This window comes from Camelus dromedarius, chromosome 16 (assembly GCF_036321535.1).
Source record: "Camelus dromedarius isolate mCamDro1 chromosome 16, mCamDro1.pat, whole genome shotgun sequence".
NCBI classification, from domain to species: Eukaryota; Metazoa; Chordata; class Mammalia; order Artiodactyla; family Camelidae; genus Camelus; species Camelus dromedarius.
Window position 1 is genome coordinate 39359902 of NC_087451.1, and position 13615 is coordinate 39373516.

General features: G+C 36.5%; 1 protein-coding gene across 1 annotated transcript in view; it reads left to right on the forward strand.

The window, feature by feature from the left end:
- The first annotated feature begins 945 nt into the window (after nt 1–945).
- SMURF2 (SMAD specific E3 ubiquitin protein ligase 2) overlaps nt 946–13615 on the forward strand; it is a 97782-nt gene continuing 85112 nt past the window's right edge. The window contains exon 1 of the mRNA XM_064495657.1: nt 946–1027. Within this exon, the coding sequence (XP_064351727.1) occupies nt 976–1027 (52 nt within the window). The 5' untranslated portion in view covers nt 946–975. The remainder of the gene's footprint in view (nt 1028–13615) is intronic.

The window sequence follows — 13615 nt, forward strand, 5'->3', positions numbered from 1 at the left end:
AAACAGCGCTGGGGATTTGCCAGAACCCTTGGTATGGGAATAGTGTCTCCTCCTTTACCCCAGCAACGCTCAATCCGGAGGGCAGCGGAATCGGTTCTAATTTCGCTGGCCCCAGCCTCTCAGAGCGCCCTGCACGCAGTGGGCGTCTAATAAAAGCAGTCTGCATGGCAAGGACGAAAGCGCTCCTTTAAGTGGGCGGAACACTAAGGCCCTTCTGGCACCACAGAGCTCCGCTCAGCCACTCTGCTCCTCCGCCTGCTCCCTCTTCAAGTTCTGCGTGGGACCCTTGGCAGTAGAGCTCACGCGCCGGGACCACAGCGCCCAGGCCGAGCTCCGGCCGGCCGCCGGCCGCCCCCGCGCCCCCGCGCCCCCGGGCACCCTGCGCGCGCCGACCCAGGTCCCGCCCCCGGCCCCACCCCGCCCCGCCGGGCCCGCCCCGCCCTTCGGCTCCGCCTCCCGTCTCCTCCCCGCCCCCTGGAGCCGACGAGTGGCGGTGGCGGCCCCAGGACCCGGTTCCCTCAGACAAGAGGGCGGGTGGAGGAGGAAGCGCCCGAACCCCGAGTACTGCTCCGGCGCCGCCGAGCACCGCCCGCTTTGGCCGACCAGCCCCGTCGGCTCCTGGGCCTCGCCGAGCCGAGAGGAGGGAAAGGCGGAGGCGGCTGCGTGGAGGCGGCGGGGGCGCGGGCGGAGGCGGCGCGGCCGGCCGCCGCTGCCGCTTTGTTGTGCGGCCCGGGCCGAGGAAGGAGAAGTGGGAGGAGGGGGGAGCTCGGCGTCCCGCTCCCTCCGCGGCTCATGGCGACGACGCTCGGCACATCCGGGACCCTCCGGCCGTGGCGGCCGCGGCGCCGGCTGCTCGGGCCCCAGCCTCGGCCGCTGTGGTGACTGTGCCGCGCCTCGCCGTCGCCCCCGCCCCGCCCGCCGCCCGCCGGCTCCGGGCCCCGCGCCGCGGCCGCCGCCGCCCCCGCCGCCGGGGACATGTCTAACCCCGGGGGCCGGAGGAACGGGCCCGTCAAGCTGCGCCTGACAGGTGAGGGGGTTGGGCGGGCGGCGGGAGCCGGGCCGGGGCGGCGGCGGGGTGGGCGAGCCGGCGGGGGGTGCCTGTGGCCTTGGGAAGGGCCAGGGTCGCGATCAATGGTGAGTTGGGGGTCGGGGACGTGGGAAGGCCTACTTCAGGGAGAGTAATTGCAAAACCACTCTCCCTTGTTTGGAAATTCTTACAAAAGCCAAGGGTGAGTCGGGGGTCTTTTGTTGGGGAGGGGGTGCCCGGGTGAGAATTCCAGGCGGATTTGAGGTCGAAAAGCTTTGGCGGAGAAGTGCGGCTCTCTCCCGGCGCCTCGGGGAACAGCCCCTGGGCTATTGCCCAGGTGGGGTCGTTGAGGGGATAAAGAGCTCCGGTGGCGGGGATTATTGAATCCGGTTGCTGACTGCGCGCAGTAAACACTCCTTAAAGATGGAGCGCTTAACGGGAGGGTGTGTGTGTGTTCCCTGGTTGTTAACTTGTTCGCCCACTTCTGCCCGCCTGCAAAGCTTCCCCTCTCTGCTGCCATCCGCAGCACCCAGTGCCACACACCTGAAACGCACGACTTTGAGAGGGAAGGAGACTGAGGTTGACTTTTCCGGTGTGTCTGCCTGATCCGACGACTCCGGCTCATTGTATACTCTGTGTTTTGGAAGTGTTTGATTGTAGGGTAGCATGTTTTGGGTTGTTCCTGTAGGCCGCAGAACTTGTCTCACTTCTAACTCTAGACCTGCTTTAAACACACACTTTTTTTTTTTTGGTACATTTCTAAGTATGTGCTCATACAAACTTTTAAGCGAAGTATTCTCTGTCTCTCCACTCTCCTCCCCTTCCCTTTTCTAAATGGGAAAGAATGTTGCTAGATACCAGGCTTTTCTTGCAAAATGTTTATGATTCCAAGTGAATTAAATCTTTAACATTACAGGTACGTTTTTCTTACAGTGCCATTTTCGATGTTCTTACATGGTCGTGTTACCTCATTTTAAGGAAAAATTATTTTTGGTTTGAAATGTGTAACTGAAACCAGTATACTTATCCTAGTTTCAGCATTCACTGTTAACAAGTTATCCACGTTGATATTCGGATATGTAGTGAGAAAGAGGGGTTTTCTTTACAGAATCTGTGTGTGTGTATGTGCGTGTGGGTGCTTGTGTAAGAATAGACTGTAATTATGTTTGCCTGCGCTAGACTTTGAGATTTATATGGACTAATTTTGTAATTGAATAGTTGTGTTTCACATCTCAGTCTACTGGCTGAACTTTCAAGATAAAAACTTGCAGTGAACTAAGTATTTGAGAATTCAGCCTGACTGTATGTTGACTTGCAGTTTAAAAAATATATTATTTTCATGACAGTTTTACTTTCCCTAGGGAAAATGGCAAAGAATCATTAACCTAGTGGTTCTTAATGGAAAATCTGGATTGGGGAATGCCTGTCACCCCTATTTCCCCCATTCCATTTCCTTGTTTTCTTATGAATCAATGGAAACCTTTATAAAGGATCTTTATTGCTTTAGAGTTTATCTACTGCTGTTCCTGTCTGGAGTCAGTCCTTTGTCAGCGAGCATGGAAAGAACCTGTGATTCCAGGTGTGTAAAAAGCATCAGAAATAGGCTGGTGACCATTTAATTCTCTCTAGGTTATGTATACACTGAGAAAATGAGGGAGAAGACAGGGATTTTGATTTTCTGCGGATAAAATGATTTTGAGGTTTTTAGTGTGACTCAGTAGGTCTTAAAGTGTTTATCTGTGGTTTGCTTACTGCATGTGATACATTTAAAAAATTCATGAGTAAAGTTAGGAGAAAAGATTATACTTATTTTTTAGGGGAGAGGGAATACTGGACTAAATTTATAGAGTGATTTTGTATTTTTAGGTTTTTTCTGAGGAATTTTAAATACACTGTATCCCCTTAATTGTAAAAACAGTTTGAGATACTCTCAATTTCTTGAAACCATTGGGAATTTGTCTCTGTCATATTTTAGAAGAAAACTATTCAGATATTAAAAACCTTGCCCTCTCCCTTTTGGTTACATATGATGGGTTCTTTTTTATTTTTCCAGGAAAGTTAGCATGTATTTTTTTCATTTTTGTTCATTTACAAATTAGATGATATAGATTTTAACAAATAGGTTTCAAGAGCTGGATTCAATTAGCAGCTTTTTCGGACATAAACATTAAAGAGTTAGATGGAAAAGATTGTTTTGACTGACTGGATAAATGACAGGGCTGTGTTTGATGTGCGTCCAGGAACTGGTCTGGAGCTGGTGCCCAACTTTTCAGTCCATCTTGAGAAGCCAAATAAAATATTTAACCTAGGCCTCGTTTTGTTTAAAAAAAAAAAAGTTGATTCTTTGTTAAGACCTTAAGAAATGTTTGGCATACCTTTAGACTAAGTGTTTAACAGTTCATTTAGATCCGGGTTCCATAATAGAGGAAAATTACTTTAAAAAAATAAGAAAAGGCAGATCCCATAGTGAACTTTTCTTTGGTTTATAATACACTTGGGTTGTTAGATGATTTAAAATGATGTTCTTACCCCCCCACCAAAAAAAAGCTTAAAAATGATTGTTCTTTGCTTTAAGTTAATACCATACTAGTATTTTAAATTTATAGAGTGCCGTTGATTCTAAGGTGCTTTATAAATTGTAGTTACTCAGTTATATCCTTAATGTAGAGTTGCCCCTTTACTGAAAGGTGTAAACAGTTCCCACATGGTTGGTCTCTCCCTCTGCCTTCCTCCCACCCTCCCTCTCTCTGTCTCTTTGTCTCATACACATAGATGCAAACTGAACGAAAAATATTTGAACCATGAGATTTCTGCCCACAACAGATATTAGACTTTTCCACATATTATTGCTAAGACCACAGTCAGTGAGCGAACAGTTTGGTATTTGTTGATGCTAAGAAGGCGGGGCTAATTTAATCCCCAATTTGAGATTCCTCAAGCCATTGGTGGTTAAAATCTGATTTGGTCCATCAAGCTACTTCTGTTTTTGATGACACAGTAACACTTGATCATTAAAATAAACTGTATGGTAAAGCTGTCAATTTCAACTAGTATTTCTAGAGCAAATTGATTATAAAATGTAAAATTTTTATGCATTATACTTAAGAATAGGATTTTCTTACAATGGTTTGGGTAGAAGATATTCTTTGGTTATAAAAAATTGGGGGTAGTTTTTAATACTGTTTTTGAAAACCAAAGGCTGAAAAAAACAGTATTCAGTATAATTTCTAATGTTTAAAATTCTTAGATATGGAGAAATAACAGATTACTTCTCCAGAACATTTATTGCAGATCTTTTTGTAATTTAAATGTCTATGTATGCTACTCTTCGTGTTCTTAGTTTATAAAACCCTTGGCAGTAATGAGGTTAACCTTGTCTATAGCTAAAAGGAAATTAACTTTAAAAGTCTCTCTTTAGATATGCTGGTATCTTAGTGTTGTTTTACTGCATATTTTATTGATTCACAGTTTTAAAAATTACAACTTGATTATCTCTCACAGGTTTCTAAGTAGGAATGTGGCTGTACACCATAATGACTTTTTCTAGGGGTGTTAGTGATTTGAATGTCCCCAATTCATTTCATTTTCTTGGTTTCTGAGGAGGAAGCCAGTGTGGCTTAGTTCCTTCCCTTTCTCTTAAGTTTATCTCTTCTTGTCGAACCCTTCATGCAGGGGGTTGAACCTGCCTTGGTGCTTCATGTAATTTAGTTTTCATTGGTGAGTAGTGTGTATGTGTGTGTGTTTAATCATGAATTCTACTTTTTTCCTGTTGGTTGAACTATAACTATCACAACATACAAACATGTCATTTATTTAGCGTGTAATTTAGCATTAGCTCAATTTTCAAGGTAAATGAAGGTCCACATTTTAGCCACGTAAGAGTTTTATTTTAGCCATTTTTGAAGTCTTGTAAAGATGATGTATGTCCCACTCCTTAAATAGACCATGCTTAACAGAACTAAGGTGTTATTTATGATTCAGTATCATTATGAATATAAATTGTGCTGTTATGTGTATTACAAGGATATCATCTTGGTATATAGAGAAAACTGACTGGCTGTGGTGACGTGTTGTTTAAACCTGTTCTTACTGCTTCTTTCTTTGCCCTTGTTTTTTTTTTTTTTTTTTTTAATTGAAGTATAGTCAGTTTACAATGTCAATTTCTGGTGTACGGCATAATAGTTCAGTCATACATATACATACATATATTCATTTTCATATTCTTTTTCATTATAGGTTACTAAATGCCCTTGTTCTTGTTTACTGTTACTTTCCCTTTTCTAAGAGTGTTGAACCCTTGAAATACACTGTTGTAATCAGCATTGTTATGTGTTTCTGTATGAGGGACATGATGTATTGAATGCTTATTAAGTAAGTGCCAGACAGTGTATTAAGTTTACATCTGTTATTTTAATTCCCACAATAGCTCCAAGAGGTAGGTGAAACTTGGAGAGGTTAAGTACATGTCAGAACCCAAGTTGTCTGTGTACAAAGCCTGTTGTAGACTTTGTGTGGAAAATAAAATAATTTTATTTATTTGAAATTACCCTTTCCCCTTGAGATCATTGCTCATTTTTTAACTCTCAGCTCAAGGTACCCTTATCCGTAGATCTTTCCTTGACCTGATTTGACCTTTCCTCTGTGACGAAGAGGCTCTTCCTCTAGTTTCAGGCCTTACTCACCAAAGGGCCTGTTGTCCAGGCTGTAAGCTCCATGGAGGCAGAATCCTGAGCATGGATTAAGGGCTTTTTGGCTTTTATTGGATCAATGCTAGAGACATAGAAGTAATTCTGTATAGTTTTATGTGTATTTTTTATGGTTAATGCACTAAGTGAGTGACAAGAGATGAGGTTATAGACAGGGACCAACCCTGGACTTTGCTATATTTTGCCAAGAAGTATGATTTTTTTTTTAAGGTAGTGGGAACCATTGAAGGATCTTAAGCTTTGATATATTTAATGTTTAGAAACATTAATTTTGGGGCAATAGGGAGGATGGACTGGAATGGGTACTGTGAAGACTGATTTTAGGCTAACCAGTTAAGAGAATGCTCACGATAAACATTGTTCGTTTTTTTTGGTTTTAACTTTTACTTTATTTCCAAATTTTGTTTTTATAGATAATGGCTGTAAACATCTTGGTGTAGATAACTTTGATTTTTTTTTTTAAAGATTATTTTCTTAGAGTATTTCCATAGAGAGAATGCTTCTGCATTAAAGGATGTGGGTCTTTTTAAGGTTCTTGATTAATTTTTCCTCAGGCTGTTTTCTAAAAGAATTGTGCCTACTTAGAGCAGCACTGAATAACTGTGTCCCTTTTTACTATTCTGTTACAAGAATTGGCTCTTGTTTTTAAATTTTTTTGCTAATTTTATGGCACAGAGTATTTAACATTTTCCTGTGAGGCTGAATATTTTCCTGTCTGTTTACTAATTACGATTCTCTTTGTTGACTTGTTTGGTCCCGTCCTAGTTATTTGTTAGGGCTTTTGTGTTTTTCTTATTGATCTGCCTGAGAATTAAAAAGATATTAATCTGTTGTCGTATTTGTTGCAAACGTTTTCCTTAGTCTGTTATTTGACTTTTAATTTTGATCATTTTTGGACATGTAGAAATTTGTTATTTTAGGAGTGAAATCTGTCCAACTTTTCTTTTGTTTTTTTTCTGTATTTCTGTCCTTAGGAAGGCCGTTTTCTTCAAGAGACTTAGTAAATATTTAAGTACGTTTTATTTTGGTGTTTTTAAAAATGGTTTAGGAAGCTACTTCCCCCCCCCCAATTGCCATTCAGTCATCTCATCATTTAATAACCAATTTTTCCAATTCATAGTGATGTGATATCTTTTTAGTTATGTTAATTATTATAATAGAGTCAGATTGTCTCTTGTTCAGTGCCATACTCTTAATTATTGTAGCTTTATAATTTAGTTTAATATTCTAATTGTGCTGGAAAATTTTTTTGCTACTTTTATTTTTTTGCTCTTCCAAATGAATATTAAACTTAAGTTTAAAAAGAAGTTTCATTGGGATTATAATTAGAATTGCATTACTTTGGGAAAAGGAGGCATTTAAGTGTATTTAGTTTTCCTACAAAGGAACACACTGTTTTTACACTTATTTAAGCTTTTGTCTACATTGCTCAGGATAGTTTAATAAGTTTCTAACTATGTTTTAATGTAATTCCAGCCAATTTATCTTTGTGACATTTCCGTTGTATTTTCTAACCTTAGTTATTGCTTGTATTTAGGGTTGTAGTCATACGTATTTTTGCTGGATAAGAACGACTTGCTGAACACTAAGCCTGGTAATATTTTACTAATGCTAGTTTTCCAGGTATCAATATTTGGCATTTTTTACAGTTGAATGTTAACATAAAATTTTTTTTCTTCTGAATTTTTCCACTAATGTATAATTAGTTGAACAAAGTGAAAAGTTTTATGTTAGTTTGTTTTAGAATAACTTCTGAAGGCATTGACTACTTTTTAAAAAATTGCATTTGATATGAATTAAGAAGTATCAACATGTGTCTTAAGTTTGGCAATTTGCTTTGGTTTCTTACTAAAAATTGATGGCAGACATAAAACTTAAGTTTTAAAATAAATCTTGATGACTCATTTTATATAGGAATTCCTACATAGATGATTGCACAAATGGCATTTCTTTCTTCCCCAAAAGTTTCCTCATGTCCCTTGACAACCAGTCTCCCTCTCCCATTCCCAGTCCTTGGCAACCAATGATTTACTTTCTGTCACTATAGTTTTGCCTCTTCTAGAATTTTGTGTAAATGGGATCATACGGTATATAGTCTTTTGGGTCAGGCTTCTTTCACTTACTGTAGTGCTTTGGAGAGCCATCCATATTGTGTATCAGTTGTTTGTTCCTTTTATTCCTGAGGAATATTGTATTGTACACACACACCCCGTTTTGTTTATCTATTCACAAATATCCACAGACATTGGTTTCTAGTTTTTGGCCATTGTGAATAAAGCTGTTATGAACATTTGGGTACATCTCTCTTTGTGAACATGTTTTTATTTCTTTTGGGTAAATGATTAGGATTGTTGGATCATATGGTAAATATGTGTTTAACTTAAAAAAAAAAAAAGCTGCTAAACTGTTTTTCAGTTGTACCATTTTACATTTCTGCCAGCAATTTATGAGAGTTCCAGTTGCTCTTAATCCTAGCCAACACTTCATCACTTGCTGTTGTCAGTCTTTAATTTTAGCCATTATAATTGGTGTGTAGAGATAAATTCAGTGTAGGTTTAATTTTAATTCCCTTGTTGACCTACCATGTTTAGCATCTTTAAATGGACTTTTTTTGTCATCTGTGTATCTTTGGTGAATATCTGGTCAAATCTTTTGCTCATAGTTTTAAAATTGGATTGTTTTCTTATTGAGTTTTGAGAACTCTTTTTGTATTCTGGATATAAGTCCTTCATCCACTATGTGTTTTGCAAATATTTTCTCCTGATCTGGGCTCCCCACCCTCCAGTAGTCTCTCAAAGAGCAGAAGTTTTAAATTTTGATTAAGCCCTGTTCATCAGTTTTTTTCTTTATGGTTCATGCTTTTAATGTCCTATATAAGAAATCCATTCCTAATCCACAGTTCTGAAGATCTTCTGTTTTCTTCTGCATTATTTATAATATTAGTGCTTACATTTAGATCTGTGACCTTTCTAAAGTTAGAGAAGGGTAAGTTTCTTTTTTTTTTTTCTCCATATGGATATCCAATTTTCCCAGCACTATTTGTTAAAATACTTTTGTTTCATCCGTTGAATTACCTTGGTGCCTTGGCTGAAAATCAGTTGACATTATACATGTTCTATTTCTGGACTCTGTTCTGTTCCTTTTATCTGTATTCTGTCTTTCATGAGTTTATTGTTTACAATTCACACTTTGTTTTTTGTATTATATTAATTTTTTTGAAGTATAGTCAGTATACTATTAATATAATAGTATTATATTAATTTTTTTGAAGTATATTTGTATCTTTAACTTAAATCTTCTGATTTCAAACATTGATTAAAAAGCTTTTCATAAACATTTTGATAACAGTTTAATAAGCTTAGTTGAGTCTTATTTAGGACCCTGTAATGCTTTAGGATCCTATAATGCTTTAGAGCCATTATTTCATTTATTTAGTCAACAAATATTTATCAATTTCTTGACATGAGTCAGATAATTGATTTTTAAAAATATATGTATAATACTATGAATGGAGATAGAAGAAATCAGAATAAACCTCGACTGGGCTCAGTATTTTTCTTTTCAAAATTTCTACTATGAAACTTTAAAAAGTTTATTATTATTATTTTTATCTCTGCTAATGAAAGTGGGTTACAGTAAGCATGACCTAACAAGATTTGCTATTTACCAGCTATCAGCCCCCTCATATCATTTTTGGAAAAAGTTGAGGTAAAAAGAATAAACATATCTAAAATATGGCAGTAGAAAAGAAAGGATATAATTGTTTTGTTAAATGTGGGTTGGACTATTTTTTTTTACTTATATTTTACATTATGAGCATTTTTCCCCTATAAGACAAAAGCAAGGAAGAAACTTGACTTTATTAAAATTCTAAGTAGAATTTTTTATTTGACCACTGTGCATTCCTGGGAACTGTCACAAAGCAGACATCTGTAATTGTCTGTAACAAAATAGACACCTTATTTACTGTTTAAGATATACTTGATAATTTTGTGGGAGGCAGTTGGGATGTTGTGGAAAGAGTATAGAAGTTGAAGCCAGAAAATTTGGGTTCATATTATACTTATGTCACTGATAAACTTTGTGCCTTTAAGTAAATCACTTATCTTCTTGGTACCTGTGCTTTTAGTTATACATGCATGTTTAAAATGATAGTGTTACTTATTTTAGGATCCTGCTGGACAAGAAATAATATATGTGAAAAATACTGTTCAAATTATTATGTTAATGTATTTTGACATTTTGGATCAAAAATTGTGTTTTAAATAAAGTAGTCATAACCAACTATATGCTGTTTTATAGGAGCAAGTGCAACATTAATAATGATTAATATAGGTATTGGTTTAAATAAAATCATGTGTTATAAAATAGGCATAAAAGTTTTGTATAGCTTGGGATATCAGTGTATTATAAAGAATCCATATAGTTACAGACTCACAGACATAGAGAATAAACTTATAATTATTACCAGAGGGGAAAAGGGATGGGAAGGGATAAATTGGGAGTTTGAAATTTGCAGATACTAACTACTATATATAAAATAGATAAACAGCAAGTTTATACTGTAGAGCATAGGGAACTATATTCAGTATCTTGTAGTAACCAAAAAGGAAAAGAATATGAAAATGATTATATGTATGTATATGTATGACTAAAACATTATGCTGTACCCCAGAAATTGACACAACATTATATACTGACTACACTTCAGTAAAAAAAGAATGCAAATTAAAAAATAGATAAAATACATCCTTTTTGGAAAAAATTCATATAGTTAAATTAGCTATTGTAATCTTTCAATAAAATAGCAAAAATTTAGACAATTGTATTCTTCCCACCTTCCTCCCCACTCCCTACTTTTGGTAAGAAGTAGAAGAGCTTTGGAAAATAGTTTGACTCGCTCAGGATTTTGAAGATGGGAGAACTGTTTGGATCCAAGTCTTTAATAATATTAAATACATTTCCCTCTAGCTTGCTGGCACTTTCAAAAATAGCTTGTAATTTCACCTTTTGCCAGTAGGTGGGGATATTTCTGCACCGGTAGATGTCAACAGTGACTACTAAAGACCTGTATAGCTGAAACCCAAAGTGTAAGTAAGAGTTCTTGAAATAAAGTTGGAGAATTAGAAACTATCAAAGGTAACACTAGTGCCTAATGAAAATCCATACTTTAGGATAAACTTTCTTGTAAAAAGTATATATTACATGTATAGGAGCAAATACAAAAATTCTTTGTATTTGTTATATTAGAAGTGCAGACATAGTTCATTCAGCTTTTTTTTTTTTTTTGGTATGAATTTATGTCATCAGGCTTTAAATATAACTTTCTTCCTCTAGTAAAGTAGAAGACTTTTTTTATTGAAGTAGTCAGTTTACAATGTTGAATCAGTTTCTGGTGTACAGCATAATAGTTTAGTCATACATATATGTACATATGTTCATTTTCATATTCTTGATTTTTAAAAAATATTTGTAGGTTTTTTGGGGGTGATAATTAGGGTTTTATTTATTTATTTATCTTTCTTTTTTTAATGGGGTATTGGAGATTGAACCCTCGACCTTGTGTGTGCTAGGCATGCACTCTACCACTGAGCTATACCCTCCTCCTCCCTGTTTTCCTATTCTTTTTCATTATAGGTTACAGAAAACTTATTGATGGGTCAGATTATTCAGAATCTCATGAGTTTAATACTATAAATAAGGTTGAAAGAGCTTTTTTTTTTTAACTGAATTTTTATAAAGGGAGAAGAATGAAAAAAATCTTTAAAAGATTTTTAAAATCTTTTTAAAGTAAAATGGTATTCATAACATTCAAACCACGATATCTATCACAGTACTTGGTACATAGTACACCTTTAGTAAATATTTGTGAATTAAAGGATGATTGATGGAATTGAAAAAAGCTTACATGGTCTTAAGGACCTCATTTGAAACAAATAGAATCTTTCTTTGTGACATTATTACTGAATTAACTGGTATTTGTTCCTTAGTAATTTTGACTGTTAAGTTATAGATATAGAACTGAAGTATTCATTCAAGTTAATGTTTCTCTTAATGGGTAGAACTCTTTTACCATACTCTGCATAGTTTTCTTCTTAACAAAGTAAAGATCAGTCTTACAGTGACAACAAAAAGATTTTTTTTTGTAGTGTTACCTAAGAAAATTCACTTGTATAACTAGCCTGTCAAAGTTAGGAAGATAATTTAGTATAATTGTTCTCATTTATGATTTAATTTAATTACTATTCAGAGCTTGACTTTATAAGTATTCTAAACCAGTGAAAGTGAAATAATCTTTTAGAAATTTTTTTTCTTGAATCTTAAAAGAATAGTAGTAGATTTTTGAGAGAACAATTGATACAAGTATTCCAGTTCTATAGAAGTGAGGCTAATTGTAGCAAAAGATTTTTGTGATAAAATATGAATCCTTGTGCATTTTAGTTGTCTATTTCCTAGTTGTTTTGAAATTTTTAATTTAGATAGGTAGGAAAGCTTAGGCAGTAAGCCAGTCTTTTTATTACTTTAAAATAGGGTTGGTGTGGGGAGGGTATAGCTCAAGTGTTAGAGTCCATATTCTGCATGCACAAGGTCCTGGGTTCAATCCCCAATACCACCACTTAAAAAATAATTAAATAAATAGATCTAATTAACTACCCCCCCAAAAAAAACCCTAAAAATATTTTCAAGAAAATAGGGTTGGTGATGATACTTCAGGTTTCTTCTGATTTCCAGCTTGGTTATCTCAAGTCTTTTTTCTCTAACTAGAAAGAGGACGTGGAATGGTGTTGAAATATTTACATATTCATTCAGTGAACATTTATTGAGAGTCTTACATGCACCTTACCCTGAGGAATAGGTTCTGGGATTTCAAGAAGAGGTTTTGACCCTGAACTTTCTTTCAAGGAACTTGCAGCAGTGTAAACTCAGACAAGACTTGATGTATGAAATAACTGAACGGTCAAGTCAGAGTTAGTGATACACACAATGAAGGTGAAATAAAAGAATGAAAAAAAAGCCCATGGATATTTTTAAGGGAGCTCACTTTTCAGATTCTAAAATTGATCAGTTTTTCATATTTTCTTCCTTTGACCTTACAAAAGAAAGATACATCTCTTAGTCATCCCAAATAGTATATTGCCCTATTGTAGGAGGCCTTCCAGGGCACCGAAGAGATAAATCAGAGCATTGGTCAGGTTGTTGAGAAGATAGTGACTCCAGTGACATTTCATAAGTCAGTTGGTTTCCTTTCCTTAAATTTCAACGAAACTGAGAAACCTGATCAAGTTGTTAGTTAATCATTAAAGATAATTTTCATAAAAAATAGAGAAGTGAGATAAATCCCATTATTCTTCATAAAGTTAAAAAAACTAGATTATTGTGATTTGGGGATCATATAACTCAAAGAATTAAGAGAATTTGATGGCATTGCTATAATAAAATTCCTTTCATTCCCATCTACTTATTTATGTAAATTTTCTTAGCACTTAGATTTATAAAAATGAAAAATAAGAATAGGATATTTAGAATAAATATTCACTGATAAACACATCCTAATTGAAAATAGGAAAACCTCATCTGTCTCATGAAGAGGTGCATTTCCAGTTCTTTTCCTCCTCCTCACCTCCCCCCTTTTTTGAGTAGTTTGTTCTAATCAGGATATACGAAAGGTCTACACATTGTATTTGGTTCGTATGTCTGAAGTCTGTCTTTAAGTATAGGCCTTTTCCCCTTGCCTGCCTTTTTTCTTTGAATTTTCTTTGAATTTATTTATTAAAGAAACCAGATCTATTAAATACCTTCATCTAAAAACTCTTTATAATTTGGTTCTAGCATTGTTTCGCATTATGCCTATGTTTCCATCATACTCCTATATTCCACCACT